This window comes from Centruroides sculpturatus, unplaced genomic scaffold, assembly GCF_000671375.1.
Source record: "Centruroides sculpturatus isolate CEXI.00-Female unplaced genomic scaffold, Cexi_2.0 scaffold287, whole genome shotgun sequence".
NCBI lineage: Eukaryota > Metazoa > Arthropoda > Arachnida > Scorpiones > Buthidae > Centruroides > Centruroides sculpturatus.
The window spans coordinates 210,839-225,486 of record NW_019384456.1 but is presented as its reverse complement, the minus strand read 5'-3'; the positions used below and the strand labels follow the sequence as shown (position 1 = coordinate 225,486).

Sequence of the window (14,648 nt, the reverse complement as noted above, 5' to 3'; positions counted from 1 at the left end):
TAGCGTAGAACATTACATTAACATGCGATTAGTCATAGTTTCTTTGCTTACTAGATATCTCGTAGCAAAATAGAACTGACAATGAGTTATCTTGAACTAAACTTAAGTAAATTTCCAAGAAAATGCCTAAAGGCTCTAAACTTTGCAACACCCCAATCGTGGCGCCGTGGCACCCTAAGGTGCCGCGGCACCCCGGTTGAAAAACACTGTCTTAGAGCTTCGAAATGCCTAAATCCGGTTGTGAATATAACATTTAACCTCTGTAAGAACGTTGTCTCTAAGCAAAAGTACTATGTAAGAGTAGCATTTGTTGGTTCCATTCCCATTAAAAAACTTTCAGGATGGTTCATATCAGAGAGTGTATATGGTAAACTGTGAAACTCTGTTGTTAATTGGATCGCTGGATGCAATGTTAGCATGAACTTTTTTAATCTATAATCTCCTAATTAAGAATTGTTTAAATCATTGTATGCTATATAAAATTATAAAAGCGAATTTATGGATTTCCTAAGCAAAAAGAAAGATATATCTGGATAGAAAAGCTAAAATTTTTATTTCGTTGAATAAGTAAGCTTACATAGGCTTACATTCGTTTAATACAATTATAACACAGAACTGCGTAATGCAATTGATAAAATTCTTGATGAATTTGTTTTATTTTAATACATTTTAAAGTACTATTTTGTCACAAATAATCATTAAATTTTACTTTGTTGGAGGAAGATAACGTCACTTCCTTTGAAAGTAATTACAAACATGAGATCTGGACACATCCCACTACGAAACTCACCCCGACTTTCGTCGCGCGTCGGAAGTGTGGTGGGAATTACGCATATATTGGAGGGAATTTCTCCATAACAGGGGTTAGCTCGTTTCTAGTTCTTGCTCACCTCCAAAGAGACTCATCTTTTTATGTCCGAAGTTCCGGCGAAATTCTCCTACATTCACCAATCCCTTAAACATTGTACTATAGATTAAGATGATATACCTATGTTATGTAAAGTCTCTCTTTCTTTCTAGATTAAATAGTGAGTTAATTTTAGCAGTATTCATATTTTGTATTCGATATAATAATTTTGTAACACTTTGGTGTAAATCAAGTTGCATACTAATATTAGGCTATATCTTCTATTTGCTAACTAAATTGATAGTTTTATTATAAACTGTTGTTTAGATTAATTTAAGGCTTACCCCCATTGTCGACTCACCTTCAAATTAGATATACCCTCCTAAAATTTCGGTTAAAATTTTATAATTTCGGCTACTCGAAATAAGATCTGTCCAAATCTATTCTTGTCTGTGCTGACACCAGTTGGAATAAACAAGTCGTGTCCAATCTGTATGTGAAAGGGGATAAATCAGGAATCCATCGTTTTCACACTAAAATGACCAGTTTATTTTGCATTTAAACATAGGTTTTTATGATGTTTCTCTCTAATGGTCTAATAATGTTTTAAGCAAGTTATCAAGGATTATGTTGATTTTAGAATTCGTGTAATAATCGAATGAATGACACACGAAAGGTGGAGCGAGACCAAAAACACCACTTCAAAGTCATTCAAATTTCTTCGATTGTCTCGGGGAGTCCCTCGCGAATTCCTTCCAACTAGTCGAACTGTCGACAAACGATACCATTTAAGAATTTTACTTTGTTTGCGTGAAGCAATTCGTACAAAACGATTCGACTTGAAAGGAGAAATCCCCTGGATAATGCGGCTGCTGACAATGCTCTTCGTATTCGTAAATCTATGGTCTTAAATTCAATAGATATGGTTTCACATGCTTCGTGTTCACCTAATACGATACCGTGTGGTTTTCCCGTTTTCTAGAATAAAATATATCCGCTTGACCATCATCGTTTTCAGTCGATTTATGCCATAAAAAAAGACCATCCGCGAATGTCGAAGCGGTTGCACGAAATCAACTATAAAGCTTCTTCCGAAGATTAGAAAAACGTTGTTATATGCACGTGGAAATGTAGAATTAATTTTAAGAAGGCGAAAAAATTTCATGAATTAATTAAATCTTTACGTGTTATTAATTAAACCATCCCCGACACTTTATGATCAATGGGGTATAGTTAAGAGAATTTTGGCTTTTAACTGTCTAACTGGTAAACGTTTTTACGATACGAAACCTGTATATAACACCATTCTTTTAAAATGGAGAAAATGCAATTGTCACTGTTTGTGATAAACTTTTTGTTTTATCTTTTTCGCATTAATTCACTTGACAGAATATTAAAAAGAATTGCAAAAGAAGATATGTCCATTTCAAAATTTTACGAATGTCGTGAGATATTTGTAACAGGAGTAACGGGATCTTTGGGAAAGGCAAGTATTTCTACTATATATTTTTATGCAAGATATTTCAAATATAACTCATTTCCGCTTTATCTTTCTAATATTTAAAGGTGCTTTTAGAGAAACTGCTAAGATCCTGCAATAATAAAAAAATTTACGTTTTAATCAGAAGCAAGAAAGGAATACCAGCGGAAGAGAGAAAGACGGAATTGTTTCGTTCTAAAGTAAGTTAAAATGTAAGTGTTCTGGAATACATTTATTTCATGAAACGTAAACTATTGTTTGGTATCTTGAAATATTACAAATTTTACTCATATCTTCTGTAAGATTTACAGTTTTATCGAAAATTCAAACGTACAGTTAACATTTATTAAATGTGACCCCGAAGAAATGTGATTTTCACTGAAATAATCGTAAGGACACTTGATACTTCTTTCGTACAAAGATTTTGTGCAAACTGTAGACAGAAGTTACGGCTTATTTATACTTGCTGTTTCAAGAGAACAAACGAGAAAATGAATATATTGGAGCATATTACACAACAATCAATCAATGTATTTGTATTTCTAATGAAATGAATGTTTGCAGCGCGAGTACGGTCCAACGAATGAGCAAATTCCTGGCATGCCCATGCCTAGTATTGCACCATGTTTGCTACTCCATAATGACAAGTAACGTATTCCTTCATTTTAAGTATAATTACACGTTGAGTATTCACGTTTCCTTCCAATTTCACATTCGGTCTCTAGAGGTTGCAGTTGGATGTATACATAATGCTTTAAGCCCATCATACTCAGCCTTTTTTTCTCTCGGGCCACATACACATGATAGCTATTACACGCGGGCGCAACATAACAATTATAATAAAAAATTTACTTAATTTCTCACCTACCCTGAAAATTTATTGCGAACGTTTTTTCACAAGTTCATTTAAATTTTTTTTTCTTATACTCTTTCCGCCCTGTAGGCACTAAGAGGGCGGAATCCATAATGGGCACTATAGCAGGCCCATTATGGATTCGGCCAGGCCCACAATGGTGCGACCGGGTGGTGAGGGACGGTGCCCGACATATCTGAACGGACCATCCCGAAAAATTCCTGGAGATTCCCTGACCCGACCAAATTCGATCCCGGGTCCTCCAGAGCGGTAGGCTTGACTGCTCGGCCATTCATTTAAATCCGTCTTTTCATTTAATTCATTCTTGTAACTGCTGCATGCTACTCGTAAAACGGCATCCAGGCGTAAATCAGTAAGCCAGTTTCTATACATGTTTTTTGCATATTTCATTTTTGAGTATGACGTTTCACATAGATACGTTGATGCGAACAACGTAAATAAAATTTGAGCACATTTTTTCAGTCATATTGATCGGCCCCTACATTCCAGAAGTGGTAATTATTTCCAGAAATCAACGTAATTATTTTCCGCTTTCTTCCACGTCCGGCCACTCACAAAAGCTCAGAGGGCCGCATGTGGCCCGCGGGCCGCAGGTTGAGTATGGTGGCTTTAAGCCATCATAACCATCAAAATAATGGTCGTTTCATCACAATACTAAAGTTAGCCTTTATTAGGACAATATTACACGGAATTTATAGAACGGTATTATAGAACGGTATTACAGAGGCAGAAAAGAAGTAAGTTGGAAAAAGAACCTGGTGAGTTTATTTCGTTATATCTAACCATCAGTGACATAATTACATATAAAACAATGTGAATTTTCTTAATTTTCTGATTTTATTTTAACAATATATTAGCGTTTACAATTTTTTTCTTATAAAACCCATCTCTACTCTCAAAATTAAGCTTTTTTTCCATTCTATAACAGTTACGATATAAAATAGGCGATAACAGATGGCGGCACCAAAATTTTAAATATTGCCGGAAAAGTCGAGCAACTCGTGGTTGGTTTATTTAATTAATAAATATCTTCGTGTTGTCAGAATTGAGTACAAAGAATCGAACACAATTTATGACAACTCAAATTTGCTTGATCTACTCGCTTACGTTACCTTATATAACCAAATTTCTGATACCTTCATTATATTTATAAAAGATTTTCGAAAATGTTTTATTGAAAAATCCGGAAATTTCGAATAAAGTTGAATGCATCGAAGGGTCCCTCACTCGAGAGAACTTAGGAATTTCCTCTTCCTATATGAATTTGATAACGAAGAATGTTTCGGTAGTGTTTCACTTAGCCGCTTCAATACAGTTCGATGAACCTTTTCGGTAAGTTTTACGCTAATTAAGCACATTATTTTGTGACTTGCCCATTTATTTTGTTTTATTTTGTAGAGATTCATTTGTCAATAACGTGGAAACGACCAAAAATGTGGTAGAAGTTTGTCGTCGAATGAAAAGTTTAGTGGTAAATATTGGTACTAACTTGATTGCAGCTAAGTTCTTCATGTATACGGTATTGAATCTAGCGCAGGAATTTTTCGTATTTATAGTTTTATTTTCAGCTTTAAATTAAATCAGCCCAAATACTTCGTATGTTTTGCGTTTTTCGCCGAAATAACACCAAATGTTTTTACATGTCTTCGTAATAATTTCCAAGAAAAATTTTTCTTGGGGATTATTGAATAAATCAAATGTAATTTCAGGCATTCGTACACGCATCTACCGCTTATTCTTTCTGCAACAGAAAGGAAGTGGATGAAAAAATCTATACCATGGCCAGAAGTTACGAGGAATTTAAGAACATTGCAAAGTATTATACTATGACATATTAAGTGCAATTCTTTTAGATTGTATTTCCTGTACGTGCATTGCATTAATATTTTTCTAATGGCAGACTAGAAAATAATGCTTCGTTAGAGATAACAGAAGAAAATCTTTTGGAAAATCGACCCAACACCTATACTTTAACAAAGGCCATATCAGAAAACTATTTAAATAATTTTTGTAGAGATTTGCCTGTAGTAATTGTAAGACCTTCTATTGTTGGTTGCACTTGGAAGGAACCTTTTTCCGTGAGTAATTCTATTCTACGTCAAAAGACATTATACGTTTGTGTGTAATTAGTACAAATTTCTTTTTTTAGGGATGGAACGATGGCAATAGTGGAGCAGATTACGTAGCCGCAATTGTAAGTGTATATAAATACTTCTGGGAATAAAGGAAGGATTAGCTATTTTCGAACTCGGATATCGAAAATTTCTCCGGGTAAACAGATAAATCCTTGGTAGAAAATTTTTATCCGAGGAATACCATTTACAGTACTAATATACAATAGATGTATTAGTAAATTATTGTATTTCTGCGTTCCTTTAATTCTTCTAATGTTCGCTCTTTTCAATTTAACTCTGTCTAATCACACTGACTGAACAAAACCACATTTACGTTTATGAATCAGGAATTTTAGTTAGAAGTTAACCAATTACCATTTACTTAATTTGTTATTAAGTGGATGCTTATGAGTTAGCTTCTAACTCTAATTCTGTATTTTTGAATCTTTATGTTCCGATGACCTTTTTACAAGAAGAATTAAATTATTATTCTTCTTTAAAACATATTTTAGTTTCTAATAAAGATAAATATTGCGGTAAGCGTATTTTATTTCTTAAAAAAATAATCCATGTGACACGATTAATGTCGGATACTCGAATACAGTATTGGGTACTACTTTCAGGGATTGAAAGGAATACTTCGAAGCATGTTGTGTGACGAAACGAAAATTTTCGATTTCGTTCCATCGGATGCAGTGATTAATTTGATGTTGGCTGCTGCTTGGAGAAAGTCAATAATGCCTCATCGAAGGTAGGTTTTATGAAAATTTCAATAAATTAAGAAAGGCATGGTCGTTACAAAGTTTTCTCATTTTAAGTATTCGCTATACAAGTAAAAAACATTTTAACATTTGCATTAAAACATCATTCTTGAGCTATATTAGATTAAAATATAGCTTAATCTATGTGTAACCTGCTTAGATCTGCCACCAGCAAGTGATGTTGAAAATGTAATGGTTTTTCTATGCGATAAACTTTTGGAAAATTTTCTTCTTAATACAAACGAATAGCATCGAACATTTTGCATTGAAAAGTTTTTATTCTCTTTTCTATTGAATTCCATTATTACCTGACGGTTTAGAATTTTGAAAATGTAATTTATTAATTTCCTACGAATGTTTAATTAATAGCACGATACTTTTGTAGAAAATTTTAGAATTGGTAGGTACGTAAGTTAAGTAGGTTGGTAGGTTTGTCGAAAAATTCACCAGTTGACAAAAAGTAAGGAATTGGATTAATAAAATACATTTTGGACCATCGTGGAGTAAACCAAAACAAAGTCAATATGGACGAAACTAATTTAGTTAAAACACTCATTTTTTATGGTTGAAAAGTCCAAGCGTTTATTTTACTAACAAGTAATTTAAAACACTTATTTAAAAATAAAAGTTATTCTTAATTTTGTTTTATGATTTAAGTAGATAACACAAGTGTTGATTGATAAGTTTATTGATATTAGTGTTAAAAAATAACGCAGAATGCCTTTTAATTAAGGTGTAATTGGCAAAATAACAGCAATTCGTAGTATGGGACGAGCGAAGAGTTGTTCTATTAATTTAAAAATAATCGCTAGTTGACGCGTTAGCCTCCGANGTTGATTGATAAGTTTATTGATATTAGTGTTAAAAAATAACGCAGAATGCCTTTTAATTAAGGTGTAATTGGCAAAATAACAGCAATTCGTAGTATGGGACGAGCGAAGAGTTGTTCTATTAATTTAAAAATAATCGCTAGTTGACGCGTTAGCCTCCTATATTTGTCCCTCACAATTAACTCTGTATAGTTTCCACTCCACCATGCCTGAACCATTGCAGGGAAAGTAATAAAATTGACACCTGAATTATGTTGGTACCTTTCGACTTTAAATGAAACTGGACAATATTGAGTTTTCCAAATTAATGTAGAAATTTCTATGAAAAGAAAACATTTAACAAAAAAATACAATATTTTTTTTCTAAAAAACCCAGACAGATATTACAAATAAAANATGTTTCGGTAGTGTTTCACTTAGCCGCTTCAATACAGTTCGATGAACCTTTTCGGTAAGTTTTACGCTAATTAAGCACATTATTTTGTGACTTGCCCATTTATTTTGTTTTATTTTGTAGAGATTCATTTGTCAATAACGTGGAAACGACCAAAAATGTGGTAGAAGTTTGTCGTCGAATGAAAAGTTTAGTGGTAAATATTGGTACTAACTTGATTGCAGCTAAGTTCTTCATGTATACGGTATTGAATCTAGCGCAGGAATTTTTCGTATTTATAGTTTTATTTTCAGCTTTAAATTAAATCAGCCCAAATACTTCGTATGTTTTGCGTTTTTCGCCGAAATAACACCAAATGTTTTTACATGTCTTCGTAATAATTTCCAAGAAAAATTTTTCTTGGGGATTATTGAATAAATCAAATGTAATTTCAGGCATTCGTACACGCATCTACCGCTTATTCTTTCTGCAACAGAAAGGAAGTGGATGAAAAAATCTATACCATGGCCAGAAGTTACGAGGAATTTAAGAACATTGCAAAGTATTATACTATGACATATTAAGTGCAATTCTTTTAGATTGTATTTCCTGTACGTGCATTGCATTAATATTTTTCTAATGGCAGACTAGAAAATAATGCTTCGTTAGAGATAACAGAAGAAAATCTTTTGGAAAATCGACCCAACACCTATACTTTAACAAAGGCCATATCAGAAAACTATTTAAATAATTTTTGTAGAGATTTGCCTGTAGTAATTGTAAGACCTTCTATTGTTGGTTGCACTTGGAAGGAACCTTTTTCCGTGAGTAATTCTATTCTACGTCAAAAGACATTATACGTTTGTGTGTAATTAGTACAAATTTCTTTTTTTAGGGATGGAACGATGGCAATAGTGGAGCAGATTACGTAGCCGCAATTGTAAGTGTATATAAATACTTCTGGGAATAAAGGAAGGATTAGCTATTTTCGAACTCGGATATCGAAAATTTCTCCGGGTAAACAGATAAATCCTTGGTAGAAAATTTTTATCCGAGGAATACCATTTACAGTACTAATATACAATAGATGTATTAGTAAATTATTGTATTTCTGCGTTCCTTTAATTCTTCTAATGTTCGCTCTTTTCAATTTAACTCTGTCTAATCACACTGACTGAACAAAACCACATTTACGTTTATGAATCAGGAATTTTAGTTAGAAGTTAACCAATTACCATTTACTTAATTTGTTATTAAGTGGATGCTTATGAGTTAGCTTCTAACTCTAATTCTGTATTTTTGAATCTTTATGTTCCGATGACCTTTTTACAAGAAGAATTAAATTATTATTCTTCTTTAAAACATATTTTAGTTTCTAATAAAGATAAATATTGCGGTAAGCGTATTTTATTTCTTAAAAAAATAATCCATGTGACACGATTAATGTCGGATACTCGAATACAGTATTGGGTACTACTTTCAGGGATTGAAAGGAATACTTCGAAGCATGTTGTGTGACGAAACGAAAATTTTCGATTTCGTTCCATCGGATGCAGTGATTAATTTGATGTTGGCTGCTGCTTGGAGAAAGTCAATAATGCCTCATCGAAGGTAGGTTTTATGAAAATTTCAATAAATTAAGAAAGGCATGGTCGTTACAAAGTTTTCTCATTTTAAGTATTCGCTATACAAGTAAAAAACATTTTAACATTTGCATTAAAACATCATTCTTGAGCTATATTAGAATAAAATATAGCTCAATCTATGTGTAACCTGCTTAGATCTGCCACCAGCAAGTGATGTTGAAAATGTAATGGTTTTTCTATGCGATAAACTTTTGGAAAATTTTCTTCTTAATACAAACGAATAGCATCGAACATTTTGCATTGAAAAGTTTTTATTCTCTTTTCTATTGAATTCCATTATTACCTGACGGTTTAGAATTTTGAAAATGTAATTTATTAATTTCCTACGAATGTTTAATTAATAGCACGATACTTTTGTAGAAAATTTTAGAATTGGTAGGTACGTAAGTTAAGTAGGTTGGTAGGTTTGTCGAAAAATTCACCAGTTGACAAAAAGTAAGGAATTGGATTAATAAAATACATTTTGGACCATCGTGGAGTAAACCAAAACAAAGTCAATATGGACGAAACTAATTTAGTTAAAACACTCATTTTTTATGGTTGAAAAGTCCAAGCGTTTATTTTACTAACAAGTAATTTAAAACACTTATTTAAAAATAAAAGTTATTCTTAATTTTGTTTTATGATTTAAATAGATAACACAAGTGTTGATTGATAAGTTTATTGATATTAGTGTTAAAAAATAACGCAGAATGCCTTTTAATTAAGGTGTAATTGGCAAAATAACAGCAATTCGTAGTATGGGACGAGCGAAGAGTTGTTCTATTAATTTAAAAATAATCGCTAGTTGACGCGTTAGCCTCCTATATTTGTCCCTCACAATTAACTCTGTATAGTTTCCACTCCACCATGCCTGAACCATTGCAGGGAAAGTAATAAAATTGACACCTGAATTATGTTGGTACCTTTCGACTTTAAATGAAACTGGACAATATTGAGTTTTCCAAATTAATGTAGAAATTTCTATGAAAAGAAAACATTTAACAAAAAAATACAATATTTTTTTTCTAAAAAACCCAGACAGATATTACAAATAAAATTTATTTCTTATATAAATTTTAAAATAATCTCTAGACATATTTCAGAAAAAATTACTGTTCTCTTTCAGAGAAGACGAAATTACAGTTTACAATTGCACTTCAGGATCCATAAATCCTTTCACTTTGCAACAGTTTTTCAAATGTTTAAATATTCATTATTGGAAACATCCCTCGGAGAAAACATTTTTATATCCAACAAATATACCCAAGAAGAGTTATTATTGGAATCGTGTATGCATTATGACGCAACATCAACTTCCTGCAATGCTAGCCGATGTATTACGAGTTGTTATTGGCAGAAAACCAAAGTATGTTCTTTCAACTCTGCTTACGTATTCTATGGAATATTAAATGATATTCGCATTGTTTACAATTTAGAATGATGAAAGTCTACGATAAAGTTCATAATGAAATAAGCAAGCTGGAATACTTTTGTACTAGAGATTGGAAGTTTAGTTCTAGAAACGTGCGGGAATTGCTGGAAAGGATGTCGACGAAAGATAAACAGGTAGGATGAATTTCATTTAAAGTAGGCAGTATCTTATGACAAGTACAATTGACTATCTACAAATGATAGTGTCAAGAATAAAGAGGAATTTTGGACTCAGCGAAATATTGTGTCACGCGAAGTACCATATTTGAGTATGAGTCACATATAACACAATTTGTAAATTCGTATACATTTCTATTAGCCGATTAACCACAAATATTCATTCTATTGTTGTTCTGTCTACAATACATTCAAATAAACTACTTTCTAAACTAGTCGTTCCTTCAACTTTACACCTCACAAGTAAAAGGCGAAGATGAAAAACAAGAAGAGAAGAGTATGTGAAAAAGTACGCCTCGTCTGGTCTGAAATTTGTTTTTATTTTTTCAAATTATGTATGATCTTGCATTAATATCAAATTCTTAACCAAGATACATTTGCATGGAAGGAAGAGTTTGAATAACATATAACACAATTTGTACGCATATATTGAGTAGTAACACAGTGCAAGTATTCATTATATGTGTACTCTGTTCTCCGGTAACTCACTTGTCACCATGTCTGACCGGACATTTGATGATGTAGCATATTTCATACTTCCATGTCCGAGAATTCTTCAAGCTATCCGAAACAAAATAAATAAAAACCTCTAAAAAGATACCCACTTACTATCATTCTTCGACTTTATTCGTTCCATTTTTTTGTAAGTTTTTATTCATTCACTTGATTTGTAAATATTAAACAGTGGAAAATTGATATAGAACTCGGTGCTAAAGCAGGTCTATTGGAAAAAAAAAAGTATTTGGTGTCATGTCAGACACAGAAATACGTTTGGATAAATACCATTTATACTAAATCACACCGATCCGCTTACAGATAAAGTGATTTTCTATGATAACACGAACTACTTTAAACCTTTCTTGTCAAAAGATTCAAAAGTTAATGTTAAATGTTAAGAAGGTAAATTTCACAAAATAAAGACGACAAGAGAAAACTGCTCGTACTCATTCAAAAATGTCCATTATCAAATATTGCTGTTTACGTAAAATACTTCTTATAATTTGTATTCATATCTCAACATTACCTTAATATATTTTAAAAATAAAACACTTGTGTTAATACAACATTTTACTGTCATTGTTATTTTTAATTTATTGTATTATAGTGACTTTCTGATGTCGATAATATCGATTATTACGTGCATTTTCTAGATTTATTTTTGAAAATAATTAAAGTTTGTATCAAAATACAGTATTCAAATTTTAAAGCACATCGCATCAAAACGCCATTAAGCATTTACAGAATAATGATTTTCTTTCGTTTATTTAGCCTACATCGGACATTCTAATAACAAAAGGAAAAGACGAATGTAAAAAATAAAAGCAACAAAATTCAGTATTTGCCAATAAAATCGCAACACCACGAAGGCGACACGCAACAAATGCGAAAATTGCATAAAAGATACAACATGCTGGATAATGCAAATAATTAGCATTTGAACGCATGCCCAGCTGTTATTAATACCAGAAGCGGTTACTCTAGGTACTGATTTTATCTTGCTCTGTACCTGAAAATTATCTGCCAAATTAATTATGTCTTCTACCCACATTATACTGTACTGTACCTGTACAATAAATACGACTTTGCTATTTGCTTTTGTTCCCGGTGTAGCATTTTTAATGGCCAGCAATGTATAATCTGTTATTGCGATTTCTGTGAATTAATAATACATTTGATAATTATAAGTATTTTGGACACATTTTATTTATAAAAGAGCTGGTTGAATCTGACAGGTTCGGGTCGGGAATTCATCGAGATGGGACAACAGAAATATATGTGAAATTTAGTTGTGTCGAATGTAAAAATACAATACTTATAGAATACGAAAAATAATAGAAATTATATTTCAGTGTTTCGACTTTGACATCTCAAAACTCAATTCGGACCGTTACATGGAAGATTACTTTCTGGGCATCAGAAGATTTGTTTTGAAGGAAGATGACTCGACCATCGCTCGAAGCAGAAAACTAATATTAATGTATGTTTTACATTATTTCGTTTCTAAGTAATGCAGTTTCTAACGCAATGTTATCTCTTTTACAGGAAATATTATTCTATTTTACTCGCAAAATCTGGATTGCTTTTCGGATTCCTTTACATCCTGACTTTTTAATCATTCTAATTTTCCCTACATAATTTAGTATTGTAATTATTGCGATTCGCGCACAAAATCTATTGATATTTTAAAGTCGAAAACTATTTTATCCTAGTTTTCTTGTATCATTCACATAACAAAATCATATAAACCACAATCGTAATACAAAGGGCGTATATTCACTTGCGTATTGATGAAACCAACGCATAGCCCACTATATATCCCTGCAAGCTCTGATGACCCTTATCGGTGTAAGTTAGCAGTGTTTCGAGCATTGATTAGAAGGGCTTTTATATAATGCGAAAACGTTATACAGATACAGAGATACAGAGATAGAAAGGATACAGAGATACAGAGATACCGGGATACAGAGATAGAAAAAATTATACAGATAGTAGGAGCATTAGGTTATAAGAGGAGTGTTATAGAGGGAATTATTAAAAAATTTGAAGCCAGTAATGATAAAGTCACTAAACAAGGTCCATCTAAGTACACGAAATTTACATACAACGAGTATTTATGAGGAGAGATTATGAAAGAAATCGCAAATATAAAAGATACAAAGGTGATCTTAAAAAGAGCCCCGAATTTGTACAAAATACTTAGAAACGATAAAGCGATTGTTAAAAAAGAAGATAAGGCGGGTGTGTATAAGATTCCCTACGAGAACCAGCTAATAGGTATAAAAAAAGATTATTTAGGGGTCACTACTAGAAACCTGGGTGTAAGGATCAAAGAACACAGGTATGATATTAGAAAAGGTTGTAATACAACAGTATTGGCCAGGATGACGCAAGCAGAAAGTTCCTTGGTTCGATGGGATGAAGCATAAATCCTAAAACAGATACACTCTCCAACTTTGGCAAGAACGGCTGAAAAGATAAATTTACAGAAGAAAGCTTAATGAAAAATGCATTAACGCAAGGGACGTGGAGGGTCTTGCTTCGGCGTGAAAGTATGCCGTTAAAAACTTACAAGAGGCGCATGAACTCTAGTATGTTTTAAAGGAAACTCTGTCTAGATAGGGTAGAAAGTATTAATATTTAGTACGAGTAATATGTTATTTATTTTTACAGTTTTATATCATTTACAATGTATTAGTTCTTATTAATTATTAGTATTTTTGAATTTTTGAAATTGTTGTTCCATTTATGAAGTACGTATTCCATTTAGCCTGAAGATGATCTATTGAATGGATCGAAAACCTTTGTTATGATAAAAAAAAATCTCTCAGCGAATATTAAGGTGTGGGTTACGTAACAAAATCATACTCACTTTTTCATTATCACGGCAGTAATTTTACGTTGAGGGTAAACTACGACTTCAATTAAAATTACAAAGAAGCAAAAATAAAAATAAGCATATTTCATTTGTGTTTTAATTATTCTAAAAATTTTATTTTGCAGCAAATAATTTTTAGTGGGGGAAGGCGTAAACTTTGTGAGTGGTTCACCTAATGAATAAGCATGATTTAAGTAATTTTAATAAAGTAAAAATTACATTACAGATACTAGACATATCTTTATTGCTTGCCTTGTCCTGGTGATTGGATAGGCAATGAAGATATGTCTAGTATCTGTAATGTACTTTTTATTTATTAAAGTGTAATTTCCGCCAGCCCTTTGTAACAAACAGTTAAAAAGGGCTGGCATAAGTATTGAAGTAAATTTTAAAACAAAATAAAACAAATTCAATAACTACAAAGAAAATATTACCATACAGATTTAGAAGTGATTACAGGTATTTATAATGATCAATAAAACTATCAAAAAATGTACATTTTGTCAGTACAACGACCTGTCACCCAGTGCTCGTAAACTTTTAAATATATTTTACGTCGTAATAAAAATATAACTTTACATACGTATTTGTGAGGGACGAACAGACCCTTGATAAAGTGTTATTTTAAATTTTAATTATAAATACATTTCATCATATAAAATCGAGCGTTAGGCTAAAAGCCATAAAAATTTATTTCCCACAAAGTTAGTTCCTTGTTGAGGAGGATTCAGCTAGTCAGCGATGTGTCACCCGGAAC

General features: G+C 32.1%; 1 protein-coding gene across 1 annotated transcript; it reads left to right on the top strand.

Annotated features, from left to right (window-relative positions):
* Positions 1 to 3,416: 3,416 nt before the first annotated feature.
* On the top strand, positions 3,417 to 13,941 carry LOC111620683 (putative fatty acyl-CoA reductase CG5065). Its single transcript, XM_023362661.1, has 15 exons — positions 3,417 to 4,533; positions 4,600 to 4,672; positions 4,911 to 5,017; positions 5,102 to 5,279; positions 5,351 to 5,395; positions 5,939 to 6,066; positions 7,424 to 7,496; positions 7,735 to 7,841; positions 7,926 to 8,103; positions 8,175 to 8,219; positions 8,763 to 8,890; positions 10,034 to 10,273; positions 10,344 to 10,473; positions 12,366 to 12,493; positions 12,559 to 13,941. The coding sequence occupies exons 1-15, from the start codon at positions 4,460 to 4,462 to the stop codon at positions 12,626 to 12,628; spliced, it is 1,704 nt and encodes a 567-aa protein (XP_023218429.1). The 5' UTR covers positions 3,417 to 4,459; the 3' UTR covers positions 12,629 to 13,941.
* Positions 13,942 to 14,648: the final 707 nt, after the last annotated feature.

Excerpts from the sequence above, each read along its gene's own strand:
- LOC111620683 (XM_023362661.1), top strand. The coding sequence starts at position 4,460 with ATGAATTTGATAACGAAGAATGTTTCGGTAGTGTTTCACTTAGCCGCT. Across the intron at positions 5,396-5,938 it reads CAGATTACGTAGCCGCAATT|GGATTGAAAGGAATACTTCG; the intron begins GTAAGTGTATAT and ends TACTACTTTCAG. Across the intron at positions 7,497-7,734 it reads GTCGAATGAAAAGTTTAGTG|GCATTCGTACACGCATCTAC; the intron begins GTAAATATTGGT and ends ATGTAATTTCAG.